Source organism: Vombatus ursinus, unplaced genomic scaffold (genome assembly GCF_900497805.2).
Source record: "Vombatus ursinus unplaced genomic scaffold, bare-nosed wombat genome assembly UNPS02014791.1, whole genome shotgun sequence".
NCBI classification, from domain to species: domain Eukaryota; kingdom Metazoa; phylum Chordata; class Mammalia; order Diprotodontia; family Vombatidae; genus Vombatus; species Vombatus ursinus.
This window is the reverse complement of record NW_020954569.1, coordinates 79477410-79490136: the sequence shown is the minus strand read 5'-3', so window position 1 is coordinate 79490136 and position 12727 is coordinate 79477410. Positions and strand designations below refer to the sequence as shown.

The 12727-nt window shown below is 39.9% G+C and overlaps 1 protein-coding gene across 1 annotated transcript in view; it reads left to right on the top strand.

Moving 5' to 3' along the window:
- Window positions 1–9309, top strand: part of CPLX4 (complexin 4) — a 46809-nt gene extending 37500 nt beyond the window's left edge. Inside the window, exon 3 of the mRNA XM_027868745.1 lies at window positions 9082–9309. Coding sequence (XP_027724546.1) covers window positions 9082–9309 — 228 coding nt within the window. The remainder of the gene's footprint in view (window positions 1–9081) is intronic.
- Window positions 9310–12727: the final 3418 nt, after the last annotated feature.

Genomic DNA, 12727 nt, shown 5'->3' with positions numbered 1-12727 from the left:
TTTGCCTATTTCTCTGAGTCGATTTCTCTGTATCTCTCTATCTCTGTCTATCTCTCTCCCCTCTTTGTTCTTCTCTCCCATCTTCCTTGTCCTCCTCTTCCTCCTCCTCCTCCTCTTCCTCCTCTAATCCCTTCTCTTTTATCTTTTCCTTTTCTCCTTCATCCCCTCTTCCTTTTGCTCTACCCTCCCCTTTCTCTTCTTCCTCATCCTATCTCTCCTTTCTCTGCTTATCTCCTTCCTCATTCATCCTCAATCTCCTTGCCCTTTAATGGCTCAAGTCTCTTGCATCTTAAAAAATCCATCCTTTGAATTTTCCATCTCATCCAACTATTGTACTACATCTTTCCTCCTTAGTACAGCTAATCTCCAAGAAAGCTTAGGTTATTACTGCTTCCCTCCATTTCCTCATCAACCACTCACTCCTTTTAACCTCTTGCAGGCTAGTTTCTGACTCCATCACTTGACAGTAACTATTCTTTCTAAAGTAACTATTGATTTTTTTAAGTTTCATTAATGTTTTATTTATACCATGATCACACGCTCTCCAGGAACCTCCACACACAAATGTAGAACCCTATTATGTGGCAATGCAAATCAGTTAAGAAATGCCAATCAACACAGTGACTAGGACTGAGTCCTAACAATCAGTACCTGTAATCCACCCATTCTTTACAAGAGGAGGCAGCTGTTTTCACCATTAATTCCTGGTAACCAAGACTAGGGATTGTCTATAATGTGACTTCTGATTTCCTTCAGTGTTGTTTTCATTTACACTGTTTTACACTATGTAAATATTTACATTATTTACATGCATATATGTGGATCTTGTTCTCTTGGTCTTCTATTCCGAATTGGTTCATGCAAGTCTTCCCATGTTTCTCTGAACTCATATTTATAATTTCTTGTGATACAATAATGTCTTATTATATTCACATACCCCAATTTGTTTAGGCATTCCAAACTGAATAGACACCCACATTGTTTCGAGTATTTGCTACCATAAAAAGTGCTTTTCTCACCTAATTCCAAGCTTATTTCCCAAGTGGTTGGGCCAATTCACAGCTCTACCAAGAATGTATTAGTGTTCCTGGTTTCCTATAGTCCTTCCAACACTATTTTTAAAAAAATTATTATCTTTGCCTATTTAATGGTGGTAAGGTGAAACCTTAGAGTTGCTTTAATTTGGATTAGTAGTTTGGAGCATTTCCATATGGTTTTTTAACTTTAATAATTAATACTCATTTATTGTATTAAAAACTATCCATTCATGTCCTTTGCCTACTATTGGGGAAAGGCTCTTCATTTTATGTATTTGAATCACCAATAAGTTTTTCATTGCCAGCTCCAATGGACTTTTCTCAATTCTCATCCACATAATTCTTTCTGTAGTATTTGACTTGGTTAACCACTACCTCTTTGGGGGTCCTTTCTCTTCCCTTGGTTTCTATGCTGTTGCTCTTTCCTGGTTTTCCTTCTGGCTGTCTGACCATTCCTCAGACACCTTCACTGGTTCCGCCTCTTGCCCAGTGGGTGTATATCACGCAGAGCTCTTTTTTGCCTCTCTCTCTCTCTTTCTCTCTCTCCCTATGCTCTCTTGGCATCTTCACTTACTCCCATGGATTCAGTTACTACTTCTCAGCAGATCCCCAGCTCCAATCTCTCCCTTGAGTTCCTATACACCCTGGGCTTCTCGTCATGTGCCCTGTTATTGTCTCTCTTCCTCCCACCTGGAATATCACCCTGTGCAATAGATTTCTAGAGACCACCTACTCCTTCCCCTCAGTTAATTTACTCAGCTTTGGAAACTGAGCTGTCATGATTGGTGAGTGAGTGAGTGAGCACACTTTCACCTAACTACCATATTTAGTCAGTCCCAAACCAAACTTCACAGCCCACCTAACCATCTACCCCAGACACCTTGCCATGTGCCTGCCATTATTTGTGTGCCTCTCCCTGCCCTTCTCCTACCTTCTACCTCTTGCTCTGGAAACAATAATTAAATCAATACTTTCATTGCTTCAGCAAAGGGTATGACAATCTACTACTGCCTTCTGGCTGGCTCCATTCACCATCCCTGTGACTCCCCAGAACAAAACTCACTTCTCTGACTCACTGTGCGCGTGCTCGCACACACACACACGTGCACACACACACACACACACACACACACACACACGCTTCTGTTCATATACAGAAAGAGACACATGTGGTCTCCCACTATTAGGATGTAAGTTCCTCAAGGGCACGTACTGTTTCAGTTTTGAATTTGTATCCACAGAATCTGGCATGGTACCTGGCACATAGTAGGTACTTAATGAAGATTGATGAGCCAATAGAAAGAGTAATAAAGACATAATTTTTTTTTTTAATGGAAGCTTGGCTAGGAGCCTGGGTTGGACTATTGTGAAGATTAGCCAATTAATCATCACAACAGTTTGATGAAGAACTAATTAATCTTTTAAGCATTTAGAGGGTCAAAAAACCTGGGCTCAGCTTGTAACATTTGTTATGACATTGTTGTTATTCCGTGTCTCTCTTTTCCCAAGGAGGATTTAATCTCATTTCACTGTTTTAGAGTTTAATTGTTTCTCAGAGTTCCTCTAGGGAAAGAGCCCTCTGAGTTCCTTTTCCATCTTCTATCCTTCTCCCTCCCAAATAAATAAATCTACAACTGCCTGATGACCATTTCCACCTGGTTTTTCTAGTGGCACCTTGGGACTCATCATACCCCAAACATATCCCATCTTCTCCCCGGTTGTTCTGCCTGTGAAAAATCTCTCCTCACTCTAATATATTCTCCACTCAGCCACCAAAGTGATTTTCCTAAGGCACAGGTCCCACCACATAACTCCACATGACTCAATAAACTCTACTTGGCTCCCTACCACCTCCAAGATCAAATATAAAATCTTTTGCTTGTTATTAGAAGCCCTTCATAGCCTAGTGCCCAATCTTTCCAGTCTTCTTACACATCACCACCTTGCCACCCCGCCCCCATGCATTCTGGGATCCAGTGACACCAACTTCCTTGCTCTTCCTCCAACAAGCCACTCCATCTCCTAACTTCAGGAATTTTCACTGCCTGTGCATGTGACGCATGGAATGCTATCCCTTTTCATATTTCTCCTTCCTCATACCTCCTGGCTTCTCTGGCTTCCTTCAAGTTCCAGCTAAAATCTGCCTTTTACAGAAAACCTTTCCTGACTTCTCTTAATTCTAGAACCTTCCCTCTGTTGAGGATTTCCTATTGGCCATGTATATATGTGTCTTCTCTGTACATAGTTGGTTTCCTTTCATCTCCTCCATCACATTGTAAACTTCTCAAGAGCAGGGACTGTCTTTTGCCTTTCTTTGTGTCTATCTCCAAGTCTGCACAGTGCCAGGCCCATTAATTAATGTTTATTGACCCACTGACTGATTATACCTTCCCCTTCTCCTAACTTCTCCATCTTTTTTGATGTCATTATAATTGTCCTAATCACTCAAGCTCAAAATTTTAGGCTCATCTTTGATTTCTTCCTCTCCTTTACCTTCCACATCTGACCATGTGTCGAGTCCCATTGGTTTGACCTCCACATTTTCTTTGTATTCTACATTAATACTAATCTTAAAAAAAAAAAACCTTAGGTGAGTGACTTTACCTCTTGGACACTCAGTTCCTTGCATTCCTTCATCAATGGGAATAGGGATGAGGAAATAAACTAGGTGATTTCCTGTTTGTTAGGTTTTAGTTTTTGGTTGGTTTTTTTTTTTTTTTTTTTTTTTTGGCTAGGCAATTGGGGTTAAGTGACTTGCCCAGAGTCACACAGCTAGTGAGTGTTATGAGTCTAAGGTCGGATTTGAACTCAGGTCCTCCTGACTTCAGGGCTGGTACTCTATCCACTGCGCCACCTAGCTGCCCCAGACTGGGTGATTTCTAAGGCATCTTCCAATTCCAAGTCTTATGACAACAAACTGACGAGGAAGGTTTATACCTGGATTATACCAGATTTATTGAAGGAAAAACAGGGGCACTAAAGTTCTCTCTCTCAGGAAAAAAAGTGTAGCAAAATCAATCAATCAACTAATAAGCACTTACAAAGCATCTGCTATGTACCAGGAATCATTACTGAACTGGAAGAAAAGCAGAAACTAAGAAGTAAGGAGTTCATTTGAAGCCTTTGAACTGACTCAATTATCACTGGACACCATCCCTGGCATTACAGACATAGGAAGCATGGGCCTGGAATCTGTACCGCCTTTTTTGAGCAATACGCTATTGTTGCCAATTGCAGAAACACATCATGAGCCATTTTTCCAATTGCTTTAAAGAATTTTTTTTTACTTAAGGTTGAAAACACCCCAATTTTGAGAGGGTGTAAGGGTACAAACATGCCCAGTGTGTACTTGGCCCACAAAACACATCAGCAAAAAGCATATTTTTGCTCTACTCCATGAAAAAAAAAATACCCTGAAGCTCATGAACAAGAGAAAGGCCACTAGGAAGAGTAATAAAAACATAAATACATTTTTTAAATGGAAGTTTAACTAGGAACCTGGGCTATTGTGAGGATTAGCCAATTAATCCTCACAACAGTTTGATGAAGAACTAATTAATCTTTTAAGCATTTAAAGGGTCAAAAAACCTTGGCCAGGGCCAGGGTAACATTTGTTATGACAGTGTTATTATTCCGTGTCTCTCTTTTCCCAAGGCAGATTTCCTTTAATTTAATTTCATTGTTTTAGAGTTTAATTGTTTCTCCGAGCTTCTCTGGGAAAAGAGGCTTCTGAACTCCTTTTCCATCTTCCACCTTTCTCCCTTTCAAAGTAGCTGCTGGTACGTACCCTTACAAGAAGAAATCTTGCTCCAGTATTTTTCTGGAGTCATTACTTTTGGTTCTGCATACAAAGGCAGGAGAGACAGATAAATTGCCTGGGAGAAGCATGTGGATGGTTCTTCCTTCATATTCTTCTTAAAAGATCTACTGTTTGTTCAAAGCTTCACAGAATTTCAAGTTTGAAGGGACATTGTTGTTGTTTTCAGTTGTTTTTCAATTGTGTCCTACTTGCCATGACCCCATTTGGTGTTTTCTTGGCAAAGATATTGGACTGGTTTGCCATTTCCTTCTCTAGCTCATTTTTACATATGAGGAAATTGAGGCAAGCTAAGTTACAAGTGACTTATCAGCGTCACACAGTTAGTAAGTATCTGAGGCCAGATTTGAACTCAGTAATAGGAATCTTCCTGACTCCTGGCCCAGCACTCTATCCACTGCACCACCTAGTTGCCTCTACAAGCATTAGAAATCAACTAATATAACCCCCTCATTTTACAGAGGTGGGAAAACTGAGAACCACAGAGAGAAAGTGACTTACACAAGGCCAAACAGGTAGTCCATAGAAGAACAAGGATATGAACCTTGGTCTTCTGACTCCACATGTAGTTTTTAAATGGTAAGTCATAGAATCGTAATAATGGATGGTATTTATATAATGCTTTAAGTTTTACCAAGTGCTTTACATAGATTCTCCATTAGAGAGAAGTACTTCAGGTATTATCATAATCATTTTACAGATGAAGAAATTGAGGCTCAGACAATTCAAATGACTTGCTCATTATCAAACTTAGTCATGTCAGAGGTGGGATTGAAACTCAGGTCTATCTGACTCCAACTCCAGCTCTCTGTTCCCTATACCACATTGGGCTAAAAGGTGTACTAAGAGTTTATTTACTTGTTTTACAAATGAGAACAGTCACTCTTCACACTGTTCAGAAACTGAAGATACTTCTTTTCATCACCTGAACAAAATGTGTTCCCTTCTTACTGGGGACCTATCCCCAAAGCTGTTGTTGTTCAGTCATTTTTCAGTCATGTCTGACTCTTCATGACCCTATTTGGAGTTTTCTTGGCAAAGATACTAGAGTGGTTTGCCATTTCCTTCTCCAGCCCATTTTCCAGATGAGGAAACAGAGGCAAACAGGTTTAAGTGACTTGCCCAGGTCACACAACTAGCAAGTGTCTGAGGCCAGATCTGAAGTCAGGAAGATGAGTCTTCTTGACGCCAGGCCTGGCACTCTATCTACTGTGCCACCTAGCTGCCCATAGCACCGCCTAGCTGCCCCTAAATGTACCCCCCAAACAGTCCGGTAAATCAGTCAGGGCCCCATATTTCCCCAAGGCCGCAACAATTTGACTGATAGTTTGAAGGTATTTCTTTACAGAGAATCACAGAATCTCAGAGCTGTAAGTGACCTCAGGGGCCACGTAATCCAACTAATACTGGACTAAGAATGCTTTCTACAGCATGCCAAAAATCAGTCATCCGGTCTTCCTGTGAAGACCTCTTTAGTATAGTGGCTCATCCTAATTCTGGATAGCTCTAATTCTTGGTATGTTTTTCCTGACATCAAGCGTGTCTCTTTAAAACTTGCATTCATTCTTCCAATTCTGCCCTATAGGGCCAAAGAGAATAAGACTAATCCCTCTTCTGTGTGACAGCCCTTTAAATACTTCAAGGCAGCTCTCCTGCCACCTGGCTAAGTCTTTGCCAGGCTAACAATCACCAGCTGCTTCAACTGGTCATCATACAGCTTGATCTAAAGCAGGGGTGTCAAATTCAAGCAGAAAGGGAGCCAGTAAACCATATATAAGGATCCCATGAGCCTCGTATTGACTTTGAAAACCACAAATTAATATTATCAGTGTTCTTATTAATTTTGTTAAATATTTTCCCGACTCCATTTCAATCTGACTCAGGCTGCACTCAGGAGTGTTGTGGTCCTATTGTATCTGTGGGCAATGTGTTTGACACCTTTGTTGTTGAAGACTCTAAAGACGCTGGTCACTGTTGTGCAGCTTATCTCCTAGGTGGCATTAAGTACTGGATTTTGAATGAGGAAGACCTAGATTCAAATCCTGCTTCAGACACTTATTAACTGTGTGACCCTCGGCAAGTCCCTTAATCCACCTTTCAACTGAGTTTCCTCAGCTGTAAAATAAGGATATTAACAGTGCCAAACACACAGAATTATCATGAGAGTCAAATGAGATAAAATACTATAAGTAAAATAAATAAAAAAGAAATGTTCTGCAAACCTTAAAGAACTATATAAACGTTCACTATTATTATCAATGTCTTTCCAGAAGTGTAGCACCCAGAACTAGACAAAATAAAACACACGTGGTCTGGGCAAGGCAGAATATGGTGAAATGATCACCTCTCTTTTTTTACACACTATGGTCTTGTTAGAGAAGCCTAAGATTCATTGTCTGTGAAGAAAAATTGCTTTGTCAAAGCTGCTTTATCTTCATATGACTCTCAGGGTTGGTGCTAAACAAATTGTGAAATTAGCAAAGTGTCCCCAGTCTCCACTTTCTCCCCGCCCTTCCCCTCTTCCTCACTCTATTTCATCTCTTTTTTTCTGTTCCTTCCCAACTTAAAACACTCAGTGCCACCCTTCCATGAAAATCTACCTTCATGACAGTAGTCATGAACATGTTAGTGTAAATTAAAGGCAATGTAATTACCTCTCCTAGAGGAATTTTCATATTAAGCTTTAGATTTCTAATTGCAGAATGAAAGACTAATGTCCCTTATTAAAGGAATTTCAACCAGCTGGGATCAAGCAGAAGGCTCTTTTGGAGAAAAGTGTTCTTATTATTACTTAGAAATAAACCCATATATGGGGCAGCTAGGTGGCACAGTGGATAGATCTCTGGCCTTGGAGTAGGAAGGATCTCAGATCAAATCCAGACACTTGACACTTACTAGCTATGTGACCCTGGGCAAGTCGCTTAACCCTGATTGCCTTACCAAAAAGCAAAAAACAAACAAAACAAAAAAAATAAAAAACATATAAACCATCAGTTCTAACTGTATACTGTAGACTTCTACATGTTGTTGTTGAGTCATTTCAGTTGTGTCCTACTCTCTTTGACCCCATTTGGGGTTTTCTTGTCAAAGATACTGAAGTGTTTTGCCATTTCCTTCTCCCTCTCATTCGACGGATGAAGAACTGAAGCAGACAGGGTTAAATGACTTGCCCAAGGTCACACATCTAGTAAGCGTCTGAGGCCACATTTGAACTCAGGTCCTCCTGACTCCAGGCCTAGCACTCTATCCATTGTACCACCTAGTTGCCCTTTCTACATGTTAGGAGAGTCCCAATATTATTTATATAAAAATTGATTATAATTTTTATAATACTATTCACATAGAAAAACTATCCTTTCTTCCCCCCTGCCCCATCACTTTGGATATGGATAGAAAGGTGTCTTCTTTTTGTTATATTATATAGCTTTACAGAGAGGCAGTATAGCATAGTGACTATAGGGTCAACCTCAGAATCAGGAAAACCTGGGTTTAAGTCCTAACGCTGACATTTACTAGCTATATGACCAATGGCAATCACATAACCTCCTTTTAGTGTCCCCGTGACTCTCTTAAGACTATAAGTTATAGAAAAGTTGTCATCTTATTTTTGTGGAAGGAGTTTCCATAGCAGGAATTCCCTACAATAATGAGATCACAGATCTGAAACAAAAGCAGATGGATGGGTGGATGGATAGATAGATAAAGATAAAGATAGATAGATAGATAGATAGGCAGAGATAGACGGATGGATAGATAGGCAAGCAGAAATAGATGGATGGATAGATAGAGGGATATAGACAGGCAGGCAAAGACAGAGATGGACGGATAGAGAGAGAGATATAGACGGATGGATAGATAGATAGATAAAGATAGATAGGCAGAGATAGGTGGCAGACAAAGATAGAGGTATGGATAGATAGATGGATATAGACAGGCAGGCAGAGACAGAGAGATAGACAGATGGATAGATATAGACAGATGGTCAGATAGATATAAACAGATGGAATGATAGATATAGATGGTTGGATGGATAGATAGATAGACAGATAGGAAGGCAGGCAGGTAGGTAGGTAGGTATAGCTATGCTAACCAAGGTATGTTTTTATGCAGAATCATTCCCACAGTGTTATATAGGTTGAGACATGTCACAAAGTAGAGCAGTTTAATATCATTTAATAATAGAAGACCAACTAGTATTTTTTCACTGATTTTTTTTTCTTCATCTAGAGCGAAATGGACGAGACCCAGATACAGTTGGCTGGAGATGACGTGGATTTGCCTGAAGATCTTCGGAAAATGGTGGACGAAGATCAAGAAGAAGAGGAAGACAAGGATTCCATCCTTGGACAGCTGCAGAATCTCCAGAACATGGACTTGGATACTATCAAAGAAAAGGCTCAAGCCACCTTCACTGAAATTAAACAAACAGCAGAACAAAAATGTTCTGTGATGTAAGAGAGATAGGAGCTGGCATAGTCTGGCAGACAAAGGGTCCCTATCCAGCCGAGGGGGTAGGATCATCATGTGGCATTTTAAAAAGCAACATGTATCTAAAATAGTGATTAGAGTGAGAGACTGAGTAGCTAAAGCATCAGACAAATTCATAGTCCTGTAGATCAGGTAGCACCTTGTTGATGCCAGAAGATATTATACTTTAAAGGCATTAATTCTTACATACATAAGGTGCAGAAACCACCCTATTTAATGAAATGACCCTTAGGATAATTAGTGAACCATAAGGAAAGACTGAAATTCTCTCTCAAGTTCTCTCCTGCTCAGTGACTCTTATTGACTTGTATCTTGGTATTTGGCATCCCTTACTGTAAACCAAGTGTGAATGTATGAAAAGACCTGGAAAAGGTGCGAAAAAGAGGAAACACAAAAGCCAAGTGCGCTAGTTGGTGTGTGAGCTGCTAACGTTGCTAGGCTTAATACAGTTCCCTTATCTATTGTTGCAGAGGTGTATAGACACTACCCCTCATGCCAACCCAAAAAGAAGGTATTGACAAAATGTCAAGTAGACATGGAGTAAGAAAAAGACTGACTACAAATTTCTCAGTCTCATGCTGCAAAAGGCAACTCATGGAAGGCCCGTGTCATCTTCCATTCCCATCTCAACAAGGCTGATTTTTCATTATGATACCTACAAAGGGGAAGTCTCCTCTTTCTCCCATTAGACAAAATCCTGCTGTCCCACCTCCCTACAGCTTGGTGTGAAATGGAGGGTTGCTGGTGATTTTGTGGATTTGAGGTATAATTCAGCACCATCACCACCCTACAAAGAGGCAGGAAGGAAGAAAGGAAAGAAGAAGGAAGGAAGGAAGGAAGAAAGAAAAAGAAAGACAGAAAGAAAGAAAGAAAGACAGAAAGAAAGAAAGAAAGAAAGAAAGAAAGAAAGAAAGAAAGAAAGAGAAAGAAAGAAAGAAGCAGCTGCTCTTGATCAAGAAGAATCCTCCTGGCCCACAAGAATCCAGGATGCTCCAAGGCCCTGGAGAGAACAGATCTCATGCTCAGAGATGAATGTTAAAGATGTTATTTCTTGAAATGACATCTCTTCTCTTACACCCATCCTGTCTTTTTCATTATTGTGGCAAGTTTCTTTGTCCTACTGTCCCTGTTACCCCCAGCCACAAAAAAGGCCCCTTGAATGAAAAAGGAGACATTAAGTATATCTTGTGAACTTTCAAATTTTATTCTTTTCTATTAAATTTTTTTCTCCCCTGTGATCCCCATTTTCTCTGCAAATTGAGGGGACCTTCTAGCCCTAGTAGTCATTGATTACTCATCTCAAATTCCTGGCATAAATGAATTATTTCAGAAGTTAATAATGGTGTGCAGATCTTCCTACTTCCCCTAAATGGTCTGTATATTCCCACTTTCTGATTGCCCAGCTATCTCCACCAACTGGCACCCATGATTAGCCATGAAATTTACAAAAGTGATTCCCACTGATAAAATGGAACTTTGGTACCTCTTCTGAGATGTGATATATTTTAAATAAGTATTTTATATTTTGAATAAATTCCAAACTTCAGATCCAGGAATTGGGGGGATCAGAGTCTGTGGGGGGAATACCCAAGGTGGAAATTCCCTTCATCAGAACTAATCAGCAACTTGTCTCTAACTTATAGTTTTAGAGAGCTGTCTAATATACTGATAAGTGGTGAATCAACAAGCACTGGGAATACAAAGATGGGTAAAAACATAGTCCTGCCCTCAGAGAACTTACATGCTAATACAGAAGACAACTAGCAAAAAATTGTTTTATACATATATAAATACACACACAAACATATATTTTATACATATGTGTTTATACATACAGCTATACACATATGTAAGTACATGAATATATGTTTATATATACATCTATACATATACATAAGTACATGTATATATGTAGATAGGTACATACGTATGTGTATATATAGTATAAATGAAGGGAAGACACTAACTTGAAAGATCTGCAGTAGAAGGTGGGATTTGATTTGAATCTTGAAAGAAGCCAGGGAGGAGAGCAGGGACAGGAGAGAATAGAGAGCATTCCAGATATGAGGACATTAGTGCCCAGGAATGGAGTCAGGAAACGCCCTAGTTCTCAGTTCATTGACTGAACTGAACTGACTACTCATCCTTAGGCCAATGGGTATAGGACACCATGTTTTATCTCTTTTCCAATAAAAATAATAATAATTATTATTATTAACATTTCTATAGCACTTACTATGTGCCAGGTGCTGTACTAAGTGCTTTACAAATATTAACTCATTTGATCCTCACAACAACTCTGGGAAATAGGTGCTATTTTTAATCCACATTTTACAGTTGAGGATACATAGGCAAACAGAGGTTAAATGACTTGCCTAGGGTCCCACAGCTAGTGAGTGCATTAGACTGGATTTGAACTCAGGTCTTCCTGACTCCGGACACTCTATCCACCGTGACATCTAGCTGTTCCAATACCCAATTCTTCCCTATAGTTGGTTCTAATGCATAGGATGCTTCTATGTGTTTGGAAGAGTGCATGCTCTAGATAACTCTTTAAAATGATAAGTTGCAGAGAAAATGCTGTGATTGACACCTGAAACCATTGCCTAGGAGATGGCATGAAGATGAGTTTTTTGGGAGAGGCGCAGCAGTGGCCTCCAAAGGACTGAGTGGTATGGCTACCAGCACAGCTCCTAGCTCCTCTGTCCCCCCTGCACAGTTGTATAGCTCTACCAGCACCAGGCCAATGCTCCACTTGTGGTCTTTTTTCACTTGTGTTACAGAGCATGCGAGAGCACAGGAAAAATGATCTCCTTCCCAGGACATTCCCATTGTGGGACTGGCCTTTTGGGGAGTCAAAGTAGGCAGCCACTCAACTAACTAGCTGACTGTCAGAAGGACCTCCTCAACAACTTGTTGCAGGACCTGAAGGCCCTACACCTTCCTTTGAATGCCCATTGTCTCCACAAAGATCAGTATTGAAATGTATGTGTATTCCTGGGAGGACGAATACATTAATCATTATTTCTGGGATAGAATGTGTTTGATTAAAGAAAACAAGCTCTGAGGGAAATGAGACCCAGGGCACAGGATCAGTAACATACAGGAGATACATACACACACACACACACACACACACACACACACACACATATATTATATATATATATACATATACACACACACACATATATATGTATGTGTGTATATATATATATACACATACACACACACATATACATACACATACACATACACACACACACACATATATATACATAGAGGATCAGTAAATCTGATGGAGGGCTCTCTAAAAGTATCTCTTTAAATAAGACCACTATCAGATTTTTCAAAGAATACTTGTTAACTAGTTAATATTCAAATT